At 45.8% G+C, this 16,147-nt stretch overlaps 1 protein-coding gene across 1 annotated transcript; it reads left to right on the plus strand.

Moving 5' to 3' along the window:
• The first annotated feature begins 4,866 nt into the window (after positions 1-4,866).
• On the plus strand, positions 4,867-15,683 carry LOC100913384 (lithostathine-2-like). Its single transcript, XM_031949674.1, has 11 exons — positions 4,867-4,995; positions 5,289-5,413; positions 5,697-5,812; positions 6,190-6,330; positions 7,147-7,258; positions 10,990-10,999; positions 11,797-11,861; positions 12,010-12,128; positions 12,345-12,482; positions 14,028-14,139; positions 15,356-15,683. The coding sequence occupies exons 2-11, from the start codon at positions 5,350-5,352 to the stop codon at positions 15,421-15,423; spliced, it is 945 nt and encodes a 314-aa protein (XP_031805534.1). The 5' UTR covers positions 4,867-4,995; positions 5,289-5,349; the 3' UTR covers positions 15,424-15,683.
• Positions 15,684-16,147: the final 464 nt, after the last annotated feature.

The following is a 16,147-nucleotide window of genomic DNA, read 5'->3' on the forward strand; positions in this document are numbered from 1 at the left end:
GGTCCTCATTCTGGGTAACATGGTGGGGTCAGGTCAGGACTGGAGAGTCTGAATTTGGATTTGGATTCTGCCTCGGCTGACTTAATATAGTGACGGTCATTTAATGTCTCTGCTTGAGCTTCCTCTTGCAGTAAAAGGGGGTCAGAGCAAACCTGAAGGGCCTGAAGTTTTAGGGTCCTTCCAGCTCTTCAGCCTCCATGAAAGAGAGGGACGAGCTGGCCCTCTGAGAAGCTCTGAAAGTGGGACGGAGGGAGGAAAGGGGGAAAGGGAAGCTCCTCAAGGAGGAACTGGATGGAAGGGACGCTTCCATATGGGCGCCAGGCATCTGCAGGAGAATCAGTGAAAGGGGGGGAAATGCTGAGTTTAACTTTCCTTTTCTCACACCCCCTCCCCCTTCCTCCTTCTGGAGGGGAAATTCTGAGGCTGAACCTCAGGGAGTATTCCATTTAAAATGGAACACAGTAGTACTGCACTTTTGTAGTCCTTTTCTGTTTTACAGAAGAAATGAGATCAGGCAGGAAGGAGCCTCCAAAAGGGAGAGGATGGTAAAATTTAGCACAGGAAAAATGGTGGAGACCACCTAGTATAATCATAGTTCCCTCCTGCGTCTCCTAAATCCCTGTCCTCTTCTCAGGCTTTTATTTTTGGCTGGATCACCGTCTATGTTTTGTCCCTTTCATGTGTATCTGCTTTGGAATTCTATCCTGGATCCTTTCTTCCCCTCCCCTTCTTTCCTTCTTCTTCTCTTCTCTTTTCCCTGTCTTTCTTCTTGTTTATTCTCTTCCTTCTCTTTTCTTTTTTCTCATTTCTTCTATTCATTCTCTTCTTTTCTCTCCTCTTTCCTCTCTTCCTTCTTTTTCTATTTTGCTTCTTTTCTTTACTTTTTTCTTGTTTCTTTTCTTCTCTTCTTTTTTCTTTTCTCATTTCTTCTCTTCTTTTCTCTTTCTTCCTTTCTTCTTTTCCTCCTCTCTTTTCTTCTCTTCTCTTCCCTTCCTTCTCTTTTACATCTTCTTACTTCTTCTTTTCTCTTCCTTCTCTTTTCTTTCTTTTCTTCCTTCTTTTCTCTTCTCTTTCTCATCTTCTCTTTCTCTATAGTTTCTGGTGACTCCATCAGCTCCTATGGATCAATTATTATCTATATGCAGAGCATTTCTAGCCCTCACCTGTTTCCTGATGTCCAATTCCATAACGCCAACTGCCCACAGGACACCTGCACCTGGATGTCCCATAGGCAACATAACCTCAGCTTGCCTAAAACAGCATTCAGTATTGCTATGAAAGGTTCTACCTTTCTTTCACTGACTCAGTTTGGCCACCTCCTGATATCCCAGTACTAGTCATCCCAAGCCTTCTACCCCTTCCCCCAGAATCTGACCTCTCCACTCTCACTGTTATTACTACAATTCAGGTTCACATTATTTCCGGCCTGGATTAATGTTGGTTCTTTCTCTAATCCATCCTCCACAAAGCAGTCAATTGTATATCTAAAGCAAAAATTAGACTGTGCACTTTTCTGCTCAAGAAGCTTCAGTGATTCCCTGTTGTCTCTAGGATAAGCTATGAATTTCTCAAGCTTCTGAGGCAATGAATTGGGAAAGCAAGTCAGGAAGGCTGAATTCAGATTCTGTGTGTGTGTGTGTGTGTGTGTATTAGAAGGTTCCTAGCTGCAAATCACTTAACTTCTGTTTGCCTCAGTTTCCTCATTTGTAATGACGATAATAATATCTACCTCCCAAGGTGGTTGTGAAGAGTAAATGAGATATTTGGCACACAGTAGGCGCTTAATAAATGGGTAATGAATTGGAATGAAATTGACCCTTCCATCTTACAGAACAAGAATTATTATGGAAAGGACTCTGGATTTGGAGGAAAAGGATTTGGGTTGTGTTGCTATGTGACTCTGGGCAAATTACTTACTAATAATAGACTCAAATAATTTACCTGTCACATTTATGGAGAAGGGAAGAATTTATGACCAAACATGAGATAGAGAACATGATGAAATATAAAATGGATAATTTTGAGTATATTAAATAGTTTTTGCACAAACAGAGCCAATGCAACCAAGATTATAAGAGAAGCAGAAAGCTGAAAAACAATTTTTACAACCAGTGTTTATGATAAATATCTCATTTCTAAAATATGTAGAGAACAAGTCAAATTTATAAGAATACAAGTCATTCACCAGTTGATAAATAGTTAAAGGGTATGAGCAGGCAGTTTCAGATGAAGGAATCAAAGCCATCTGTGGTCATATAAAAATGCTCTAAACACTATTGATTAGAGAAATGCAAATTAAAACATCTCTGATTTATCACTTCACCTCTATCAGACTAACTATATGACAGAAAAGGAAAAATGGCAAATATTGGAGAGGCCTGTGGGAAAACTGGAAAACTAAGGCATTATTGGTGGAGTTGTGAACTGATCCAACCATTCTAGAAAATAATTTCAAACTATGTCCTCCCAAATTATTTAAAAAAACATACATGTCCTTTGATCCGGCAATCCCACTATTAGGTCTGTATACCAAAGAGTCCCCAAAAAGGGAAAAGGACTCACATGTACAAACATGTTTATAGCAGCTCTCTTTCTGGTGGCGAGGACCTGGAAATCAAGGAGATTTCCATTAAGTGATGAACGGCTGAACAAATTGTGTATATTAATGTAATGCAATATTATTATTGTTCTATAAGAAATGATGATTGGGTAGATTTCAGAAAAACCTGGAAAGACTTATATGAACTGATGCGGAGTGAAGTGAGCAGAACCAGGAGAACATTGTATACCGAGACAGCAAGGTTATGTGATGATCAACAATGATAGACTTGTTCTCAGCAGTAATTCTAGACAATTCCAAAAGACTCATGATGGAAAATGTCATCCACATCCAGAGGAAGAACTAAGGAGTCTGAAATGCAGATCGAAACATACAATTTTTGTTTGTTGTGTGTTTTTTTCCCCCTTTCTTGTGGTTTTTCTTTTTTGTTCTGATTCTTCTTTTACAACATGACTAATGCGAAAATATGTTTAATATGATTGTAAATGTATAATTTAAATCATGTTGCTTGCTGTCCTGGAGAGGAGGGAGGGGACGGAAGCAGGGGAAAAATGGAAATCAAAATCTCAAAAGTAAATTGTGAAAACTAAAAAAAAATAAGAATATAAAAAAGTCCAAAAGCATTTCAAAATCTCTGTGATCTTATTACTGCAAACACAAGTGAATATCCACACGGGGACAAGAAGAGGATGTCAATAAGTCCCTAGGATAGCTTCATCTCAGCCATCTCATTGGCTGATACCCATAATCACTAAAATCACCAAGTGTTTGGATTAGCTCAGAGTGTAATGTTGGAGTTGGCCACCAGGTGGAATTCTACTCGAATTATTCATCTCAGTACCAAGTGAGTCAGACTTTGGGTCTCCATTGAGGGTTTTCTTGGCAAAGACACTGGAATGGTTTGCCATTTCCTTTTCTAGCCCATTTTACAGATGAGTAAATTGAGGCAAACAGGGACTGAGTAATTTGTCCAGGGTTACACGGCTAGTAAATGTCTGAGGCTGGATTTTAACCCAGATCTTCCTGATTCTCACCTGTAACCCCCAACTGCCCGAAGATTCCTGAATGCAAATCACATTCTAATGGGGAAGACAGCATTTAAAAGCCTGGGAACATAGAAGATCTATTCAGAGCAGAGGAAGCCCATCTCGGAAGGGAAGGACTCCTGAGCTGGCACTTGAAGCAAGCCAGGGAGGCACAGCTGAGGGGCAGGGCAAAGATTACCGAAGTGAGACACAGCCAGAGCAAAGGCGTGGAGGGGAGAGATTCCTGGGAAATAGGGTGTCTTGTTCTAGGAACTTCGAGGAGGCTGGTGTGGCTGCATTGTAGGATTTATGAAGGGGAGCAAGGCTGGAAAGGCAGGAAGGGACTATTTATTTTTGTTCCTGGAGGTAGTAGGGAGCCACTGGAGTTCTTTGAGCATGGTAGGTGCGAGTGACTTTAGGGAAATCATCTTGGCAGCTAGGTGTTGGAAATGGATAGACCATTGGGTCGAGTCCAGTAGCTGGGTTACGCCCACTCAATCTATCTGCCTCAGTCGCCTCAACTGGAAAATGGAGATAAGACTAACTCCAACTAGCATAACAACCAGAGCTGTCATGAGGATCTAATGAAACAGTCTTTGCAAAGCACTTGCACGAAGATCCCCCTTCTTAGCCGATACCTGTCCCTTCCTATGAGGTAGCTGGGGGGTCTGAAGTTAAGATCTGTGTTCAAATCTGATCTCAGATACTTACTTAGCTTCTTCAGCTGTAAAATGGGGAGAACTTGTAGAGGGAAGTTTAACTCAATGTCAAGAAAAACTCCCCAATGCTTAGATTTATTTCAAAATGGAGTGAGTTTCCTAGGGAGGAAGGGATGTCTTCCAGCAGAAGCAAGCTGAAAAGGGGCTCTTGTTGGGACCGAGGTCCCTTCTGACTCTGAAATGCTGATGTGGACAATGTGATGCAAAAGTCAGAAAGCCTAGAGCACGATGGAGATATGTAACGGGTGGCAATGACACTAAATGTGAAGGTTCTGGGATCTCCTCTGTCACTGCTTCCTGCTGCCCCTTTCCCTTTGGGATCCACTGCCTGAGGCCTTGGCTTCTGCTCCATCCTCCTCCTCTCTCCGCTCAGCTCTCGGGTCCTTGGGTATGCACTCGCCTTGGGGCACCTTGTTCCCTGGCCGTGGGAAAGGAACAGCTGAGGTCCTTTGGGGACGAGACCCTCCTGAGCTCCTTTCTGGGAGAATCATGACCTGGCTCTGCTGGGAAGAGCGGGTTCTCCTGCCAGCACCTCCCCTTTCTGGGAAGAGACGGCTCCTTACTCAGGGCCATCCCTTCCTCCTCTTTCCATTCCCTCCTCTTTTATCCCTCCACCAGGCTCCTACCTCTGCCCCCCTATAAAGGCTCATGTAGGCCCCCACTGGACATATTGATCCAGACCAGCCAGAGGGTAAGTGGGGAACCTGCAGGGGAGAACCATTCTAGGAGCATGGACCTCCCACACCTTCTTAGGCAAGGAGTCCCTCCTAAGGTCCCAGGAGCTTGGGAGCTTCTCCGAGGGCTCCGGGACCCTCCATTCTCCGGGAATGTCCAGATTTCCCCATATTCAGGGAGGAGGAGGCAGAACCTTGGGGAGTTAGAGGGGTGGGAGGGCAGGATGGACTCACTGCTGAGAACAGGGAGGAGGAAGAAGAATCCCACTGAACTCTCTTTTTTTCCTTTTTTTCCCTGGCTCCATCTCAGCGTAAGCTCAGAAGCCGATGCTGCCCAGGGTTTCAGGGTCTTCCCCACTTCCACAGATGTAATGTGGCTCCCCAGCCTCTCCAAGTGGCTCTTCTACTGCCTGCTGCTCCCGGAGCTGGTCCTGGGTGAGTCACCCCTGTCCAGGGTGTCTCCCACCTGAGTCAGACCGAGAAAACAGGCTCCCTTGGGACCGTCAGAGGGCTTCAGGGTGTGATGCAGCTGGCTGCCGTGAACACAGTGCTGGCCCAGCATCCCGCTGTGTGACTTAGATAAAGTCCCTATCTCTGATCCTACTCCAGAGAGGGGAGAAGTCCAGCTTCATGGGGGGATTCCTTCTGATCCCACCTGCCTCCCATAGCAAGGCCCTGGGTTTCTCACTTTGCTTCTCTTTATCCGTCTTGCCCGCAGGCCAGATTTCCAAATGGACCACTCCTCCCCAGATCTCCTGCCCAGAAGGATCCAAGATCTATGGCTCCTACTGCTACGGAGTGTTCCAGGAGCCCAAAACCTGGAACGCCGCAGAGGTGCTTGGTTATAGGCACCTGTCAGGGGGGGGCAGGGGAGGAGTGTTTGCCATTTTATCTCAGGGCTCCTTGGTCAATGCCATGGGATGGGAATGGGGATTGCACCTTCATTGTCCCCTAAGCTGACCCAGACGTCACTCATGCTTTCCCCCTACCACCTGGATCCTCAATCCTCCTCCAGCACTCCCCCCCGCCGTGGCTCTCCCTGGGCCAGTTTCCCTCTCTGTGAGGAGAAGACCTCCCCAAGTGCCTCAGTCCTTGCCTTTTCTGATAGCGCTCCCTTCCTCCCCTTCCCTCTCACTGCAGACCCTCTCCTGGGCAGCGGACCCTCTGCCTTGTCTTTACCCCTACAATGTCCCTTCTCCTTTTTTCCTCAGCTGATGTGTCAAAGCCTGACCTCCGGCCATCTCCTGTCCCTGATGAATGAGTCCGAAGCCTCCTTTGTGGCTGCCCTGGCCACCCAGAGTCTCGGACAGAACCGGAGTTACCTCTGGATCGGCCTTCACGACCCCTCCCAGGTTTTTCCAACCCCCTTCCCCCCAAGTCCATCTCCTCTGTCTGAATTCTGGGGCTGAGTGGGTGGAAGGGGAAATAGGGGGAGGAGAGAGCCATGGAGAAGAGAAGGACACTCCAGGGGGCATCTGACACTCTTGCCTCCCCATCCCCACGATCAGTTTTCTTACCTATCCTCGGTCTTCCCCTTGGGGCCATCCACGCAGAGACCCATTGTTAAACTCAACTCATTTCTCTGGGTGTCCTTGGGAGAGGGGAATGGAAATGGATGGGCTGCCTCCAGCCCCCTTCACTCAAACAGAGGCTGATCATCATGGGAGGTATCAGAGTATAAGGAAGAATCCCAGATTGGAAGTCAGAGGTCCTGGGTTCAAATCCCAGCTTTGCCTGCATGACTTTGGGCAAGTTTCAAAAGTGTGCAAAGGGAGGTGGTCGCTTAGGTGACCTTTCAACTTGGAATCAATGATAACAATGATAGCTGGCATTGACAGACCACTTTAAGGCTCCACAATGCTTTCTGTACTGTGCTCAATAAGTTCCTTACAACAGCCCTTGGAGGGAGGGCCTACCATGATCAACATTTTAGAGATGGGGAAACTGAGGCAGACAGAAGCAGAATGTTTGTGCAAGGTGACATAGCTGGGACGATTGAAGCAGGATTCAAATCTGGTTCTTTCGGGCTCAGCATTCTTCCCACTACCCCACCTTTATGATGATGCTCTTTGTTGGGTGATTTCCAGGTGGGGTTTATATAGCTGTGGGTGGAACTCAATGTCTTCTGAGGGTCCTTCCAATACTGAGCAGCTTCTGGCCTTTCCCAGAACCGCCGCTGGCACTGGAGCGACAATGCTGTGCTTGCCTTACATACCTGGGAGAAAGGAGCCCCCGCGAAAACCACCCCCAGGTTCTGTGTGAGTCTGTCCCCACGCTCAGGTGAGAGAGCAAAACCCCTTCTCTTCACTCCTATGTCCATCCCTGCCCCTGAGTCGAGCGGGACCTCGGGGAGCTGAGGCTGCCCTCTTCCTCTTGCTCATTTCTTCTTTTATTCCCCTCTCTCCTCAATTCTTTCTTTTCCAGGCCATAAATCCATATCTCACCCATGGGGTTGGGCAGCTCCTGAGCTCAGAGCCTACAGTGGAGACCACTTTTCCTTTTCTTTTTGTCTTCAGGGTATCTACAGTGGAAGGATCAACACTGCAACGAGGAGCTTCCCTTTATCTGCAAGTTCTCAGTCTAGGGTGACTTAAGAGCCCCTGGATGGAGGCTGAAGAGAGCAGGGAACCGAGTCTGAAGTCACCATGGAGCTAGGAATGGACTCAGGAGACCAGAAGTTCAGCCTCCCAAAGAAACTTCTCCTCCTCTTCCTTTCCTTCTTTGTCTCTTCCTTCCCCTTATTCTCTCTTCTTCCCCCTTTTCTTTTCTTCTCTCACCTCTTCCTTCCATTTCTTCTTCTTCCTTTCTCTCATCCCCTCCTTTGCCTTTCCTTTCCTACTCCTCTTCCCTTCCCTCCTCTTCCCTCCTTTTCCTGTTCTCCTCTTCCTTCTCCTCCCCTCTTTTTCTTTTCCTTCCTTTCCTCCTCTTCCTTTTTATGTTCCCCAATTTCTTCCCTCCCTTCTTTCCTCACCCAAATTTCTATATGGATTTTATGGCCCAGAGTACTAAAAACATCAAAATACATGTTTGTCTTCTACAACTGAATGTCTCCTGTGTTTATTTTGTTTCCATTTTAAAAAGAAGATATTCGTAAAAAAAACTTTTAAAATGGTATTTTATTTTTCTCCCAATTCCATATCAAGACAATTTTTAGCATTCACTTTTACAAGATTTTGACTTCCAAAGTTTTCTTCCTCCTTCCTATTAGGCAATTTGATTGAGGTCATTCATGTACTATCACGTAAAACCTATTTTTTAAATAGTCACAATTGTGAAAGAATAAACAGATTAAAAGAAAAAAATAATGAAGAGGAATAACATTAATTTAAAAAAAAAGTATAGTTCAATCTGCATTCACAATCCATCAACTCTTTATCCTGGATGTTAATGGCATTTTGCTTTGTGAATTCTTTGTAGTTGTCTTGGATCATTGTGTTGCTGAGAAGAGCTTGAGTCATTAATAGTTGATGATCTTACAATGTTTTTGATATTGTATATAAAATTTTCCTGATTCTACTCATTTCACTTTACATCAGTTTCTATAAGTCTTTCCAGGTTTTTCTGAAACCTGCCTGATTTTTCTTTTCTTTTCTTTCTTTCTTTCAAAAATCATAATAGCTTTTTATTTTTCAAAATACATGCAAAGATAGTTTTCAACATTCACCCTTGCAAAATCTTGTCTTCCAAATGTTTCTCCCTTTCTCCTCACCTCCCTTAGACAGCAACTAATCCAATATAGGTTAAACATATGCAATCCTTCTAACCATATTTCCACGTTTGTCATTTTGTGCAAGAAAAATCAGCTCAAAATGGAGAAAAAACATAAGAAAAAAAGCAAACAAACAGCAACAACAAAGGTGAAAATACAATGCTTTGATCCACAAAGCAAGAGCCAAATCTGGTTCTTTCCGGCCCAGCATTCTCCCCACTACCCCACCTTTATGATGATGCTCTTTGTTGGGTGATTTCCAGGGGGGGATTTTTATACGGCTGTGGGTGGAACTCAATGTCTTCTGAGGGTCCTTCCAATACTGAGCAGCTTCTGGCCTTCCCCCAGCATTCTCCCCACTACCCCACCTTTATGATGATGCTCTTTGTTGGGTGATTTCCGGGGGGGATTTCTCTCTCTGGATGCGGATGGCTCTTTTCATCATAAGTCTATGGAATTGCCCTGAATCACCTCATTTTTCAAAAGAGCCACGTCCATCATGGTTGATCATCTCACAATCTTGCTGTTGCCATGTACAGTGATCTCTTGGTTCTGCTCATTTCACTCAGCATCAGTTCATGTAAATCTCTCCAGGCCTCTCTATCCTGCTGATCATTTCTTACAGAACAATAATATTCCATAATCTTCATATACCACAATTTATTCAGCCATTCCCCAGCTGATGGGCATCCACTAAGTTTCCAGTTTCTGGCCACTACAAAAAGGACTGCCGCAAACATTTTTGCACATGTGGGTCCCTTTTCCCTGCTTTAAGATCTCTTTGGGATACAGACCCAATAGAGACACTGCTGGATCAAAGGGTCTGCACATTTTGATCGCCCTTTGGACATAGTTCCAACTGCTCTCCATAATGGTGGGATCAGTTCACAACTCTACCAACAATGTTTCAGTTTTTCCATGTCCCCTCCAACATTCATCATTATGGAAGGGGGGTTTGGGTGATCAAGAAAGGCTTCTGGTAGAAGAAAATGGGGCTTGTTGTATTTAAAGTCAGGAAGATCAGAGTTTAAATCTGGCCTCAGACATTTACTGATGTTGCAGTGGTTTGGAGCACCCCTGGACCACCCAAGACAGAGTTATGGAAGATGTTTGGATCCTGGGAGACATGACTGACACTGACCTAGGTGTAGACATTCTGGGTTAAGAGCATCCTCTTTCCATTGGCTGCTCCATTATTCAATGGAACTTTGGGGAGCACATCTAGTCCCAGAATGCCTAATACAATGTAGTGTGCTTTCTAAAGATTTGAATTGAACTTAGGGAAATCATGTCCCTAGACCAGCAATACTCAGTGGGACGGATCAATACCATTCTACTTGGCTACACCGATGATGATGCTTTTGTTCTTTCTCAGTCACCAATGGAGTGAAGCAAGGCAGGTTGCTTGTTCCCATGCTTTCTAAAAGGATGTTGTCAGATGTCTTCAACAGTGATAAAAACTGCATCCAGGTCATGTAACCACATTGTAGAAGGCAGAGATTGCCCCAGAATATATGCAAACCTTGACATTGAAATAACTCTAAGGGTTCCATAATGTTCTGAAATAAAGAAATGGAAATAATAAATGAAAAGTAAAAGATACAATAAAAAATGTCCTTTAAAAAAGTGTCATAGAGCCCTTCTAGAAATCTGGAATTTCAGCTCAGAAGTCACTAAGCCCTTCGAGCCCTTTAATTCATCCACATCACTCCCTGGCATTTACTCCACTTTGGTTAATCAGAGAGAAGTGCCCCGTGAATATGACGGGCATTTTGAGATACAATCAGTGTGTGCCTTTGTTTTGCTTGACAATATTGCTTTGATAAAAGGAAGGGCTTTCAAAGTATGGGAATTAGTGTATAAAGATAATGGTAATAACAAAAGAAAAGGCAAAAAGATCTTCTTGAAATGCTAATAATATATTATTCCATTATATATTAACATATATAATATAGAAATAATATATTGTTGATTATATTAATTAGTGATATATTAATATATTATATATTGTATATGTTATATTGTACATATTATATATAATATATGTGTATGTATGTATATATATATATATTCTGAAAGGAGTAGGAGGAAGTATAGATAGAAACCCAAATGACCAGGACAGCATTGGTGCTGTCATATTGATTTTAATATGCATTCAAAATATATACAATCCATTTTTTCTCTTCTTGGTAATTGGAATTAGTTTATGTCTGACAAGCACACATTTAAAAAAGAAAGGAAAGGCAAGCTTTAAGATTGCTGGTCTTGCCAAAACTTCTCAGACTTCTTTTTTGTTTTAGAGATTCCAGGAAGTTCTGTTAAGGGGTGTGGATGGCCAAGACCTCATGTCCCCTTGCCACCTTTGGCTGCAGTTCCCTTGCCCCACCCCTTTCCTAGACTCCTTCCTTCCATAGCAGGGTGCTACTGGAAGCTCATTCATCCTAGTTAAAGTTCCCTCCTCCTCCTCCTCCTCCTCCTCCTCCTCCTCCTTTTCCTCCTTTTCCTCCTCCTCCTCATCCCATCTCAGATTTCCCAAGGCTATGGGAAGGGGCCAGCTGGTCACTATGGGAAAAGGGACTAACCCTCTGCCCCTGCCTGGAGAAACTATTGTTCCTCTGTGCCAGAAAGAAGGTATTTCCTGGCACAGCTCCTGCACCCTCCCATCCCTGCCTTCATCCCCTTCTCTTCTACCCTGGCCATGTTCACTCCCCTTTGGTGCTCTCCTTATAAAGGGTCCTGTCCCCACTGGGTCAGACTCAGTCCGGCCAGTCTGGTGAGTGAGAGAGAAGGGCCTGGGCAGGGCTTGGTCACTTCACACATGAGATTATTCCCTTTTCAGAGGCAGGAAGGAGGTGTCTCACTTTGGGAAGGGAGCACGGTTAGAGGGAAATGAAAGCAAAGATTCTTCCCCAACCTCTATGAAAGGGATTTCCTTAGACCCAGCTAAGTCCAGCTTTGGTCCAGCCCCAGAATCCCAGGAAAGGGGAGGTGGAAGGGCCCCCAGCCTCAGCTCAGGGAAGCCAGAAGGGGCTCCGAGCCCCTCCAGAGCTGCCCTCAGGACTTGGGGGCAGGGGATCAGGGGCTCTTTCTGTGTCCTCAGACTCCAAAGGATGCTGCCCCTCACTTTCCCAGAGCTGCTCTTCGCCTGCCTGCTCCTCCCAGGTCTGGTCCAAGGTGAGAACGTCCCCTGGACCTGGCACAGTCCTCGTAGGAAAGGAGGGGGCCGGAGCAAAGGGCTGTGGGAAGGAAGAAACCTGTCGGCAGCAGGGACCTCTGGGACTTCAGGCAGAAGCTGAGGTTCCCCCTTGTCTTCCTTCCCCAGGCCTGGAGGACCCCTCTGATGCTCCCTTAGCCAGGAGCTCCTGCCCCGAAGGCTTCAGTTCCTTTGGTTCCCACTGCTATGGTTTAATCCGCTACGAAGAGACTTGGAGCGTTGCCGAAGTTGGTTGGGGAAAGGGATCCTTGAGGGAGGGGAGGGGGGACCCCCGGTGGGTGAGCTCTGGGACCTGGAGGAAGCCCCGCCCTCCTCACCTCCCTCCGCCCTTCTGCCTCAGGACCCTCACCCTCTTTTTGCCTCATTGGCTGCCCGGCCCTTGGTAGTGCTCCCCATCCCCCTCCTCCTCCCCCCTTGACGCTCGCCCCCTGCTTTCCCCCCAGCTGCTGTGCCAAGACTACCCCTCCGGCCACCTCGTGTCCCTGCTCAGCGAGGCTGAGACGCGCTTCGTGGCCACCATGATTGCTGAGAATGGCGGCAGCCAGAAGCCCATTTGGATCGGCCTCCATGACCCCCAGGAGGTGAGACCCACAAGCGCCCCCCTCTCTCTGCCCAAGAGGAATGGGGGAGGGGTCTTGTGCCAGTCATCCTGGCTCGGGATCGTTCTCTCCTCTCCAGAATAAGGGTCCGGAGCCCTGGGAAAGGGAGGGAAAGGGAAAAGAAACCTGATGACCGCTGCGAAGGGGAAATTTAGGCATGGGGATGGGGCAAACCCACCTCCCATCTGCGCCCCAGGACCCTGCCCATGGCTTCTGTTTTGCTGAGACAGTTGGGGTTAAGTGACTTGCCCAAGGGAAGTGTCTGAGACCAGATCTGAACCCAGGGCCTCCTGACTTCAGGGCTGGTGCTCTCTCCTCTGTGCCCCCCAGCTGCCCCTTCCCATTGCTTTTGATTCAACTAACACTCAGTGTGCTCAGCCTGGGCTTCCCCTAGAAACTGTGATAAGACCCGAGCTTACAAAAAAGTAAAAACAATCTGTCCCCCCAGAACCCCGCCCCCAACCTCACATTCTAACGGATGGGACAAGACGTAAAACACTGAGTCCATGCAAGAGCTATCGGGGCAGGTAGCTCTGTCTCTGTGCGTCTCTCCCTTTCTCTGTCTCTTTCTCCCTTTCTTTGTCTCTCTGTGTGTCTCTCCCTTTCTCTGCCTCTCTGTGTCTGTTTCTCTTTTTCTTTTTCTGTGTCTCTCTGTGTGTTTTGGTGTTTTTCTGTCTCTGTCTTTCTGTCTCTGTCTCCCTGTCTGTCTCTGTCTCTCTGTGTGTCTCTCCCTTTCTCTGTGTGTCTCTGTCTCTTTCTGGGTCTTTGTCTGTCTGTCTGTCTCTGACTCTCACACAAATTAGAAAAGAGAGAATATATGGAAGGAGACACTTGCTGTTGGTCCTTCATTCTTGGAGGACCCCTGACATCAGGAAGAGGATGTGTTGACTTGCAGGTGACTAGGACCTACATGAGACAGGGCCATGCAAAGTCACCAACCCTACTTTCTCCTTTAGTCATCCGGGGCCAGTGGCAAGACATAGGTCAAGATGACTGGAGATGGCGCTGGAGAAAGGGAGAAAATGAACTGAGAAAAAGCCAATAACCCGGGAATTCAGGGCTCCCCGATGACTTAGAGGACTGTTTTCTGTGGGCTGGGAGACAAAGATCAGGCCAGCCTAAAGCTGGTTAAGGAGAAAGTGAGAGCAGAGAAAGTAGAGAACCGTCACAAAGAGGAAAGCTTGGATTTAGGGATCGGTTTGTGATTTGGGGGTCCCTCAGGTTATGGGACTGGCTGGGCCAGGACGAGGAGGGTCACAGCAGGATAGAGGAGTTTGAGACTCAGAAATTATAGAAGGGTCCCTGGTGGGGGCAGGGCTCTCAGTGGATGAAGGGGGATGGCTTAGGAATTGCAGCTGGAATAGTAACAGCAGCATCTGGAAAGGCTTAGAGGGCAGAGCAATCCCCACATGTTCTGGGGAAACCCAGGGAAGGTTCATTAACAGCTGGTCTACAAGAATGGGAGGGGAAGTGATTGGGAGTGTCTCACTCTTTACTAACCATTGCATTATCTGACCCCTCCCCCAGAACCGCAGGTGGCGCTGGTCCAGCGGTGGCCTTTTTCTCTTTCAATCCTGGGATAAGGGAGCCCCCAGTCAAACCAACCCAAATTATTGTGTAATCCTGACCCAGGATTCAGGTGAGAAAGAGAGAGAGAAACAGCAAGAATTCTGGCAATAGCCAGGCCACATCTGTGTTTGCTGAACCCTGGATTCACAGGGGTCCCTCTAGGGGTCTTTAGAACATGAGCTGTGCTGTGTCCTTCCTCTCCCCTTTTCTCTTCTCCTCTGCTCCTTCTTTCCCTTCCCTTCCCTTTCCCTCCCTTCCCCTCCCTTCGCTTTACCTTCCCCTCCCTTCCCTTCCCTTCACCTTCCCCTTCCTTCCCTTCCCTTTCCTTTACCTTCCCTTCCCTTCCCTTCCTTTCCCTTCCTTTCCCTTCCCTTCCCTTCCTTTCCTTTTCTTCTCTTTCTCCTCTCCTCACTTCCCCTTTACCTCACTTTTATTTATTTCTCTCCTTTATTAGCCACAATGTCATAGCTGTGTGCCCACAATCTGAACTGAATCTTCCAATCCCCACTGACATTGGCAGGCTAGGTTCTAGAGGAAGATTACTCCCTCTCTCCTCAGGATTCTCAAAGTAAACTTAGATCTACATCCTACAGGATTTCCAGAAGCCATTTACTTCCATGCTTTTATTGGATTATGGATATTGATATTATTGGATACACAAGGAGATTGAAATTCTGAGAACTTGTAAAAGTTTACATATGTCTATCTGAGGGACTGATTATATAATAAGCCTTTACTGGTGTACTTTCCCCAGTAATTATCAGTTCACATTAATTAAACATACAGACTTGGAATTATGCTTTGAAATTAAAAAAAATTCCATTGGGATAGAAAGAATAGCTGTTGCAACCCCTCCTCCACAGAAAAATCCCAAGGTTAGGTACTTTCTCCTACAAACACAAGAAAAAAGACAAAGACAAGAAAAAAGAGGTCTCAAACTGGGAAATCCCATGGGGCGACATCCTTAGTATCCAACGCTATTCCAGGCAGCAAGATGGGCAATGGATAGGGTCTCGTCCAATGCACCCTCTGTTCAGCGTCATTCCATTTCTTTCTATAGATTTTACACCTTCTCAAATGATCAAGGACTTTTAAATTCCAGTCTAATGTACTAGATTGAGCCGTTGAGTCAATTAAAATAATTGTTTTAAGTTGCCTAGGTTGTTTCATTTGATACAATGACCCACTCTCACACCCAAATGAGTGGAAGGAAAAATGGTCATCAGAACAGGGACCATCAGACCCAGGCTAGCCAGACAAACATAACCTATACTCTTTCTTTGTAGGATTCCAAGCATGGAAGGATGAGCTGTGTAAAGTAAGGCTCCCCTACATCTGCAAGATCAAGGCCTAGAAGTGGCGAATCAGAAGAATGAATTGAGGTTCTTCAACCCCTGATTCAAGTGTACTTTGGAGGGTCCTGGTTGTATTTTCTTTGCCCTGAAAGAGAACCTTTATTCTACCTACCTCCCCACACACGAACTTTTCTCCCCTTGTCTTACCCTCCTGTACCCTCTCCTCCCTCCCCTCCACTTTTCCTTCCATCATTACCCTTATGCTCATTACCTTTGATCCAGAGCACTGACCATGAAGAATAAACTGTCCTTCCCACTACCTTGCTGCCTCATGTTCTTTGTATGATTCTTCAAATATAGATTATTGTGGGTATATGTATGTATATATATTTTGTGGGTACTGACCAACTTCTCTCTACTCTAGCCTATTTTATGTTTTATGAGGCTCTTTATTGATTTATTCGTTAAGACTTTATTGAATAAATAGTGAGTGACCTACTTGTTGTTGACTCCTGAAGATTATGGGGAAGGCAAACTATGTCCCCCATTCTTTGGGGGTCCAGTTTTAACTGAAAGTAAAGACACAATATGTGTCATACATGATAGAATTCCAGACCCACAAAATTTCAGAATTGGAAAGGAACTTGACCCCAATCTCATTTAAGCCACATTCCCAAACTAGTACAACATACAGTCTAATTCCCCCTTTTCAAAGAGGACAAATCCCTGAAACAGGGAAGGTGGGAATCAGATGGGTACCTTCTAATGAAGAACGAGAACATT

This window comes from Sarcophilus harrisii, chromosome 2 (genome assembly GCF_902635505.1).
Source record: "Sarcophilus harrisii chromosome 2, mSarHar1.11, whole genome shotgun sequence".
Classification (NCBI taxonomy): Eukaryota; Metazoa; Chordata; class Mammalia; order Dasyuromorphia; family Dasyuridae; genus Sarcophilus; species Sarcophilus harrisii.

Coding starts and splice junctions, on each gene's coding strand:
- LOC100913384 (XM_031949674.1), top strand. CDS start 5,350: ATGTGGCTCCCCAGCCTCTCCAAGTGGCTCTTCTACTGCCTGCTGCTC. Junction 5,414..5,696: donor GCTCCCGGAGCTGGTCCTGG/GTGAGTCACCCC, acceptor TCTTGCCCGCAG/GCCAGATTTCCAAATGGACC. Junction 14,140..15,355: donor AATCCTGACCCAGGATTCAG/GTGAGAAAGAGA, acceptor CTTTCTTTGTAG/GATTCCAAGCATGGAAGGAT.